Consider the following 10,346-nt stretch of genomic DNA (forward strand, 5'->3'; position numbering starts at 1 on the left):
TTTATATTGGTGTTAAACATACTGCATTCCAACTTCTCTATGGTTTATAAACTATTTTATTAGCCATAGATTCATCAAAATAAGCAAACAACACACGAAAAACAGAATCTGTCAAAAACAAAACAGTCTGTTGTAATCTGTAACTAACGCAAACTTCTGGAACTCCTAAAAATCAGAAAAAATAGGAAGTCCTAGAATTTGTTTTTATTGATCAGCAGCAATTCGAATCAATATTTTATCACGTTCTAGTGATTTTTAACAATTATTTTCGTGAACAGAAAGTTTCTGAAATTTTCTGCAAGATCAAATAACTATCATCCAAGAAGATCCTATAGGTTTAACTTGGCACAAACACTAATTAAAACATAAAAACACATCTAACCAGAGGCTAGAACAAATATTTATTCCTAAACAGAAGCAAAAAGCAAAAAATAAAAAAATAAAATTGGGTTGCCTCCCAACAAGCGCTATCGTTTAACGCCCCTAGCTAGGCATAGAGATTTCAATGATGCTCACAAGAAAGACAAGAATTGAAGCACAAAGAGAGCATCATAAAACACGTGACAAACACATCTAAGTCTAACATACTTCCTATGCATATGCATCTTATAGGCAAACAAATTATCAAGGCAAGCAAAAACTAGCATATGCAAGGAAGTGGAAAGAAACAATAGCAATCTCAACATAACGAGAGGTAATTTAGTAACATGAAAATTTCTATAACCATATTTTCCTCTCTCATAATAATTACATGTAGGATCATAAGAAAATTCAACAATATAGCTATCACATAACATATTCTCAACACGATCCACATGCATGTGAAGTTGACAATCTTCCAAAATAGCGGGATTAACATTAACTAAAGTCATGACCTCTCCAAACCCACTTTTATAAAAAAAATCACAAGATTGAATATTCTCCAAATATGTGGGATCTAAAGTTGACACTCTTCCAAAACCACTTTCAATATTATTGCAAACACTATTATCAATCTCATATTCATCATGGGGGTTAAATAAAATTTCAAAATCATAAGAAGAATCACCCCAATCATGATCATTGCAACAAGTAGTAGACATAGCAAAACTAGAATCCCCAAGCTTAGGGTTTTGCATATTATTAGCATAATTGACATCAAGAAAATTTATAGTAAAATCATTGCAATCATGCTTTTCATCGAAGGTACTATCAAGTATGGGTGCAATAGCAACGATCTCATGTTTAACGTAAGGAACTATAGCAAATTCATCTTCATAAATATTGGCATCATGGCCACAAGAATAGCAAGCATCATGTTCATCAAGGGATATTTCAATCAAATCATCGGAATCATCATTATCTATAGATTCATGCGTATCATTATTTTCTTCCAAAGCAACCATCATTCTTTCAATAAATTCTTTGACATAGACATTATGAGCATAGTTTTCATAGCAATATTTAAGTATGTCAAAATTTTCAGATTCGTAGAGAGTAATATCATACTTTTCAATCAAAGAAGCAACTTCATAAGCACCCTTAAAAGCAACAAATTCTTTAATTTGTTCGATATCATAGTAACTATAAACACCCTTTGCATAAGAAGATAAGATTTCATTTTCATTAAACTCACATAGGTAAGGAAGGTGTTTTTTAGGGTTCTTAGAGCAACAAGTAAAATCATAAATTTCACAAAGATTCCAAGCATAACACATCAATCTTTTTATTTGATTCCATAAGAGTCTCCCTTTTTCAGACAAATGGTGACGCACAAAATAAGCATGCTCATCTAAAGATTTCCCATCAACTAGGCTAGTTGGGGTTTCAGCACGAGCGCATAAGGATCGAAGATGATCCAAGTAGAACACTTTAAGTGGATCCATAGCAATAGATTTTTAGCAATCAAAGATGCAAGCACATAGAAGGCACATGGTAACACAAGCAAACAATAGACCTGGCGAAAAAAGGCAAACGAAAAAGAAGGCGAATAAAATGGCAAGGGTGAAGTGGGGGAGAGGAAAACGAGAGGCAAATGGCAAATAATGTAACGCGGGGGATAAGGGTTTGTGATGGGTACTTGGTATGTTGACTTTTGCGTAGACCTCCCCGGCAACGGCGCCAGAAATCCTTCTTGCTACCTCTTGAGCACTGCGTTGGTTTTCCCTTGAAGAGGAAAGGGTGATGCAGCAAAGTAGCATAAGTATTTCCCTTAGTTTTTGAGAACCAAGGTATCAATCCAATAGGAGGCTACGCGCGAGTCCCTCGCACCTACACAAAACAAATAAATCCTCGCAACCAACGCGATAAGGGGTTGTCAATCCCTACACGGTCACTTACGAGAGTGAGATCTGATAGATATGATAAGATAATATTTTTGGTATTTTTATGATAAAGATGCAAAGTAAATTAAAAGCAACAGAAATAAAAAAGTGTTGGAAGATTAATATGATGGAAAATAGACCCGGGGGCCATAGGTTTCACTAGTGGCTTCTCTCAAGAGCATAAGTATTTTATGGTGGGTGAACAAATTACTGTTGAGCAATTGACAGATTTGAGCATAGTCATGAGAATATCTAGGTATGATCATGTATATAGGCATCCCGTCCGATACAAGTAGACCGACTCCTGCCTGCATCTACTAGTATTACTCCACACATCGACCGCTATCCAGCATGCATCTAGAGTATTAAGTTCATAAGAACAGAGTAACGCCTTAAGCAAGATGACATGATGTAGAGGGATAAATTCATGCAATATGATAAAAACCCCATCTTGTTATCCTCGATGGCAACAATACAATACGTGCCTTGCTACCCCTATTGTCACTGAAAAAGGACACTGCAAGATTGAACCCAAAGCTAAGCACTTCTCCCATTGCAAGAAAGATCAATCTAGTAGGCCAAACCAAACTGATATTTTGAAGAGACTTGCAAAGATAACCAATCATGCATAAAAGAATTCAGAAGATTCAAATATTGTTCATAGATAAACTTGATCATAAACCCACAATTCATCGGTCTCAACAAACACACCGCAAAAGAAGATTACATCGAATAGATCTCCACGAGAGAGGGGGAGAACATTGTATTGAGATCCAAAAAGAGAGAAGAAGCCATCTAGCTAATAACTATGGAACCGAAGGTCTGAGGTAAACTACTCACACATCATCGGAGAGGCTATGGTGTTGATGTAGAAGCCCTTCGTGATCGATGCCCCTCCGGCGGAGCTCCGGAACAGGCCCCAAGATGGGATCTCGTGGATACAGAAGGTTGCGGTGGTGGAATTAGGTTTTTGGCTCCGTATCTGATCGTTTGGGGGTATGTAGGTATATATAGGAGGAAGGAGTACATTGGTGGAGCAACATGGGGCCCACGAGGGTGGAAGGCCCGCCTGGGGGGGGGGGTAGGCGCGCCCCCTACCTCGTGGCTTCCTGGAAGCTTCCTTGACGTAGGGTCCAAGTCTCCTGGATCATGTTCGTTCCGAAAATCACGTTCCCGAAGGTTTCATTCCGTTTGGACCCTGTTTGATATTCTTTTTCTAGGGAACTCTGAAATAGGCAAAAAAAACAACAATTCTGGGCTGGGCCTCCGGTTAATAGGTTAGTCCCAAAAATAATATAAAAGTGAATAATAAAGCCCAATAATGTCCAAAACAGAAGATAATATAGCATGGAGCAATCAAAAATTATAGATATGTTGGAGACGTATCAGCCGGCGCCGGGGCAGAGTATGGCCACGGGCGGCGCGGTCGGCTGCGTTGTGGTACAACATTCGCATAGTCAGGTTGGCAGAGCCGGTGTTCGATGAGGACGACGATCCTGAGATGTCGCCACCGCCTAGCCTGCCGGCGCCACCTTCCGGTGCGGAGGAGGGCTTTGGTGGGGATGATGATCGCGGTCATGGTAGAGCGGAAGGTGGATGGAGGCCAGATCTTGAGGCGCCAAACTCGTCGTCGCCAGGATGCTCCTCGGCGGGGTCAGCACCGGCGGCCGGTCACGGGCGAGTTCAAAATAAAGTGGCTGCAGAAAGCAAGCATGACACACGTAGGCGGCAGGCTGGCCCTATGGTACAGTTTGATGGGGCTTTGACTATGAGATCGATGGTGCAAACGGCTCGGGGACAGCTATCTCTGGGCGCGGTGGTCAGCAGGGTGGATGGTTCTGGAGTGGCCCCTTTCATGTCGTCTTGTGCCTCGGGAGAAGCGATGAGGGGAAGAGAGGAGGCAAATCCCGCGCTGGGATCGTCGCCACCTTCTGTTGCGCTGTCTCGCTGGCGCTGGACGGGCCAGCTAGAGGCGCCGGGATTGGAGCTCGAGGATTCGGTGCAGGCGGTGCTGGATGGGAGGATTCTCTTGGTTGGCTCGGTGGAGATGTCGATGGGGTCGGGGCCAGAGCTAGAGCTGGGGGTGGACCGGTCGGCAGCAGAGCCAGGCAGGACGGTGGACACCCAATTGGACAGCGACTCCTGTAGGCTGATTGGGACGGATGTTTTTGGCGGGGCCTGCGTGTCGGGGGATGGGCCAGGATCCATGCAACCGTGCATGGCGGAACACGTGGACTGCGGGATGCCGGAGTTTTCATGCATGTTCGATTGTACGGCGCTTCGGCTACCCTCGCTGGGTGTGGGATCCGAAAGGCAGGTGGGTCTCGTGGAGGCCTGGGAGATGTTCGAAGTAAGCCTGTCGGGGTGTGATGAGCCACCATCAGACAGTGTCACCCCGTGCACGCCTAGGCCGGCCGAACCAGCGTTGGTGGAAGTTGAGCAGCTCTGCGAGGACATGCAAAGAGCGATCGAGCCTATCTTGGCAAGGCCGGACGCGCGCACGCATGGGGTTCAAGCCCATAGACCCAGAAAGAAGCGGATTATGGAGGTTACGCCGTGGAGAAGTGAGAGGATTGCGAAGCACGGGACCAGCAAGCAACAGCATGTGCTTATCCGCAAGTTGTGTTTGGCTCATGAGGGAGAGGTCATCTCGGAGGAGGCGCTCAGGATGTACGTCGAGCTTTTCAACCGACCACTCTCAGAGGCTCACATTGCATCTGTTTTGGCGCTGTTCGGATGGGAATCTCCGCCGGCACCGTTGTTTGACACGATCCAGGCCGGTGCCGACGTGGCCTAGTGGAGGAGCCGGTGGGCACGGTAGGATGTGACCATGAATGCACAACATTTGAGAGTGCTTGTGTGGAATGTGCGTGGGCTGAATGCCCCGGCACGTAGAGATGCAGTGAGGCAGGTGGTGCTCGGGGCGAACCCGGGCATCGTTTGTCTTCAGGAGACCAAGTTGCAAGAAGTTTCATTAGCGGTTGTACACCATTGTCTCGGCAATAAATTTAACAACTTTTATTACGTCCCTACGGTTGGTACGCGAGGTGGGATTCTGGTGGCTTGGGACGAGACGATCGTCAAGTTGTCCAACCCACACTACCAGAGCAACTCATTAACGACAATTGTGAAATCTGCCGGTGCGCCGGAGTGGTGGCTTACGTGTGTGTATGGTCTGCAAGAGGATAGGGACAAGGTGGAATTTCTGCAAGAACTCGTGGACATTCGAGAGTTGCATGCCAGCCCATGGCTAGTGGCGGGTGACTTTAACCTAATTGCACGGCAAGAGCATAAGAGTAATGACTTGATCAACTGGAGGATGCTGGGCAGATTTCGGGCAAGTTGAATAGGCTAGAGTTAAAGGAGATGTACTTGAATGGCCGACGTTACACATGGTCCAATGAGCGGCATCTTGCTACGCTGGAAAAGATCGACCACGTTTTCATCACGAATGAGTGGGATCAGGCATTCCTGACGTGCTTCCTGTCAGCGTTGGGCACTGCAATTTTGGATCATTGCCCGTTGATGTTAGACATGAATGTGGAGATTAAGATGCACAAACGCTTCCGGTTCGAAGCCTTTTGGACGAAGGCGGCAGGTTTTATGGAGACGGTGCAGACGGCGTGGGATTCTACCCCTCCAACCTCGAACGACTACCTCATGTTGCACTGTAAGCTAAGGGCTACGACAAAGGCGTTGCAGAAATGGAGCGATCGGTGGATTGGGAATGTAAAACTGCAGATAACCATCGCTTTGGAGGTGATTACGCGGCTGGATATCGCAATGGAGGCTCGGGTGTTATCAGACGAGGAAAGAGAGCTACGGAAGTGCTTAAAGCACAAGCTGCTTGGGTTATGCTCGCTGGAACGATCAATAGCGAGGCAGAGATTGCGGCTGTTACAATTGCGCGAGGGAGATGGTAATACTAGACTGTTTCATCAACAGGAGAGTCATAGGCAGCAGAAGAACGTGATGCGTTCGGTCAGGTACAATGGGCAAATTTACTCGGGGCAAGATGAGGTGGCCTCAGCGGTGGATGCATACTATGGCCGTGCTTTTGGATGGTGTGAGGCGAGACAACACACGCTGAACCTGGAGGGGCTCAACCTGCCACAGAGAGACTTGTCGTGACTAGAGGAGCCGTTCTCACTTGAGGAAGTGGAGAAGGTCATCAAGGAGATGCCAATGGACAAAGCGCCTGGGCCTGATGGCTTCACAGGAAGGTTCTATGCCGCATGCTGGCATATTATTAAGGTGGATTTCATGAGGGCTATGGACTGCATGTATCGGGAGGACATGCGGGGCATGGTGGCAATAAACAGATCGCTTGTGTCCCTACTGCCAAAGAAGGAAGGTGCCCTGGATGTAGGCGATTTTCGTCCCATAAACCTGGTACATGGAGTCATCAAGATTTTCGAAAAGGTCCTCTCGACAAGGCTAGCTGTGGAGCTCCCTAACCTGGTGGGGAACCATCAGAGTGCGTTTGTGAAAGGAAGGTCCTTGCACGACAATTTCATGCTAGTGCAAAGTACGGCGAGACGGCTGCACGCCTTGAGGAACCCGGCCGTGCTGCTCAAGCTTGATATTTCGAAGGCGTTCGATTCGGTTCAATGGCCTTTTTTGTTGGAAGTCCTGCAGCAGTTCGGGTTTGGGCACAAATGGAGAGCGTGGATTTGTGGGATCCTTGCCACATCAACTACTAAGGTGATGGTCAATGGAGAGCCCGGTGAAACAATTTTAAACTGCAAAGGTATACGTCAAGGAGACTCGTTGTCACCCATGCTGTTCATTCTCACGATGGAGCCACTGCACCGTATGTTTGAGGTTGCGGTGCTAAAGCAAGTGTTGGAGCCACTGGCTCGGTCGGGTGTGAGGCAAAGAATGTCAATATATGCAGATGACGTGGTGCTTTTCATGAGGCCGAGGCTGGTGGAGTTGGCAGCCTGTAGAGCCATCTTTGAAATGTTTGGCGACGCCTCAGGATTACGCATCAACATGGGCAAATCAGCTGCTCTGCCGATCAGATGCGATGAGAGCATCATAGCATGGGTAAGCCAAGAATTGGGATGCCCGGTGGCATCATTTCCGATCAAGTACCTCGGACTACCACTCTCGCTAAGGAAGCCATCGGCAAGACAGCTACAATACTTGGTGGACAACTTGGCAAACCGTTTACCAAAGTGGAGGGCAGCGCTAATGCCAAAGAGCGGGAGGTTGACACTTGTTCAATCGGTATTGTCTGCTATGCCAATACATGCGATGATGGCGCTAGACCTACCAACGAAGACAATTGCGGCAATGAACAAAGTGTGTAGGGGCTTCTTATGGTGCAAGAGGGCCGAGGCAAATGGAGGTAACTGTGTGGTAGCCTGGGAGGCAGTGTGTGCTCCGAAATGGGCAGGAGGACTAGGCATTCCTAACCTACACTGGCTGAATGTGGCCATGCAAGCGAGGTGGCCATGGTTGAAACGAGTCGATGCTTCCAGACAGTGGAGTGAATTCTCTATCAAAGTGCCAAAAGAGTCTATGCAGCTCTTTCGGGCGGCAACTAGAGCCGATGCTAGAGACGGAAGGACAACCTTGTTTTGGGAAGACAGGTGGTTAGATGGCATGAGGGTGCAGGAGGTGGCACCGGACTTGTATAACAGGATCCCGACAAAGATCAGACGAGGGGCCATGGTTGGTCAGGTTGTAGTAAGTGGCGAATGGGCACAGGCAGTTGGACCGGACCTCGATGAGAATATGCTACGGCAGTTCTTGGAGTTGTGGAGTAGGGTGGCTGCATGGGTGCCCTTTGAGTGGGAGCACGATGAGGTGCGCTGGTCTTGGGATGCGCATGGATAATTCACCATGAGATCGGCGTATGCAAGCAGATTCTGGGGACGTGAGGAGGTCCCAACTTCGAAGTTGACGTGGAAATCAAGGGCACCGTTGGAATGCCGCTTCTTTGCGTGGTTGGCCCTAAAAAATCGGTGTTGGACCTCAGACAGGCTAGCCAGGAGGGGTCTACCGCACCAAGATGCATGCCCTTTTTGTGATCAGGAAGAGGAAACTATAAACCACATATTGCTCATGTGCGTGTTCGCCAAGACGGCATGGATGGTAGTTGGAGAGGCACTTGGCAGGGAGGACTGGCTGCCGAATCAGGAGGAGACACTTGCGGACTGGCTATGCGCTAGATGTGTGGGCACTGCTACGTGCAATAAGGACTTGCGTGCGGTGCTGCTACTGGTCATGTGGGAGTTATGGAAGCATCGTAACGCCATTGTTTTTGATGGTGATTCCCCGTCGATTGAGAGACTAATCAACAAGGTGAAGACGGAGGCCAAGGTGTGGGCTACGACCGGGCTAATCAGGACGGATTTGGAGGGTTTCTTAGGTAGATTGCATAGGTGGGCTATGAGGGAGGAGTAGGTTAGTGGTGTGGTGGGTGGAGTGGGTGCGAGCTAAAAGCCGCACAGACATGTAAATGTAACTTGTAGCGGAGGCCTTCTTTGCCTTTTTCTTCTTTAATATATGATATGCACACTTGTGCATATTCGAGAAAAAAATAAACTTTATTTCTCAAATGATGGACAAGTTGTTTACAATAGCATGAGAAATAAAGTCAGGGATAGAATCTTCCCAGAGATGAGAGGATCTACTATGGGTAGAATGCTTTGCTAAGAGATCAGCAGCCTCATAAGCAATGAAGGTAGGAAACTGCTGCAAATTCGATGCATGTCTGCTTGCCTTCCAACACCACAGCTGCATCAGTACCATTATATGTCTCCTGTTGATTAAAGGCATGCACAACACTTAGATTGTCTGACTCCAGTATGAGAGAGTTGCATCCAATGTGTTGCACTAACCAAGCCCCATTCCTGATGGCTTGTATTTTCGCTGATTCGGCGGTGATCACATGTGGCAGGAACCACGCTGCCGCTGCAATGAACTCTCCTCTGTCATCCCGAGCAATCGCTCCCGTTGCACCTGACATTGTTTCAGCGCTGAACGAGGCATCAACATTGACCTTCACCCATCCTCTATATGGTTTCCTCCACATTTGATCTCGCTTCCTAACTGGTAAATTAGGTTTTGATGCGCGAAAGAAGTTTGTACACAATACCTTAATAGTAGTAGCTGTACGATCCTGAGACAGTATACTTTCTCCCTTAACAAGCTAACGCCGCTACCACCAAATATACCATGCTGCAACTGCAAATAATTCTGCTTTTGGTAGTCTGTCCGCACTATCTTGGGCTCTTTATAATATTTTCGGGGTAACCGAACCCGACCGGTCTTCGGCGACAACTTTCTTAATATCTTCTGCTTGTCCAAGCTCAGCCCAAACCTTCATCGCTCGCTGGCAACTGAATAGGCAATGTTGGATATCCTCTACCCCAACCCTGCAAATCGGACACTGTGCGGACGTAGGGATATGACGCCCACCAAGAATACCCAAGCAGGGCTGTACACCTTTTATACATTTCCAAACAAAGTGTTTTACCTTGCCAGGGATAGCAAGGCTCCAAATTAATTTCCATATGGGATTTATACTGGTACTTCCCTGCCCATCTAGGTACTACCAATGGCGTCCATATTGATGCTCAAACTCCACATGATAGGCCGTTCTCACTGTAAATGACCCAGAGCGAGTAGCATTCCATGCGACGAAGTCATCCATCACTTCTACTCGTAGGGGGATAAGGAGTATACGTTGGACATCAACCGGAGAGAAAACAAGGCATAGAAGATCCTCATCCCACTGCCCAGAATGAGGGTCGATCAACTCTTCTACCCTGTCGATCATAGTAGCTCCTCTAGGGGTTATAACTTTCCTCGTTTTGCTTGTAGGTATCCAAGGGTCCTGCCAGATATTAATCTTAGCGCCCGTACCCACCCGCCATATACAGCCCCTTTTGAAAGTTTGGATTCCTGCTACAATACTTTTCCAGGTATAAGAAGAACCCTTCTTCGGACCTGCACTTAGAATATCTCCATTTGGATAAAAGTGTTGAACCTTCTAAAGCTGGCATCGTTTACAAGATGCCCCATGACTCT

General features: G+C 47.0%; 1 protein-coding gene across 1 annotated transcript; it reads left to right on the plus strand.

Annotated features, from left to right (window-relative positions):
- Window positions 1-5,669: 5,669 nt before the first annotated feature.
- LOC109777591 (uncharacterized) lies at window positions 5,670-6,434 on the plus strand. Its single transcript, XM_020336207.1, has one exon. The coding sequence runs from the start codon at window positions 5,670-5,672 to the stop codon at window positions 6,432-6,434; it is 765 nt and encodes a 254-aa protein (XP_020191796.1).
- The last annotated feature ends 3,912 nt before the right edge of the window (window positions 6,435-10,346 follow it).

The sequence above is a fragment of the Aegilops tauschii genome, chromosome 3, assembly GCF_002575655.3.
Source record: "Aegilops tauschii subsp. strangulata cultivar AL8/78 chromosome 3, Aet v6.0, whole genome shotgun sequence".
NCBI classification, from domain to species: domain Eukaryota; kingdom Viridiplantae; phylum Streptophyta; class Magnoliopsida; order Poales; family Poaceae; genus Aegilops; species Aegilops tauschii.

Bases quoted from the DNA above. Each gene is read 5' to 3' on its own strand.
- LOC109777591 (XM_020336207.1), top strand. From the start codon at position 5,670: ATGTACTTGAATGGCCGACGTTACACATGGTCCAATGAGCGGCATCTT.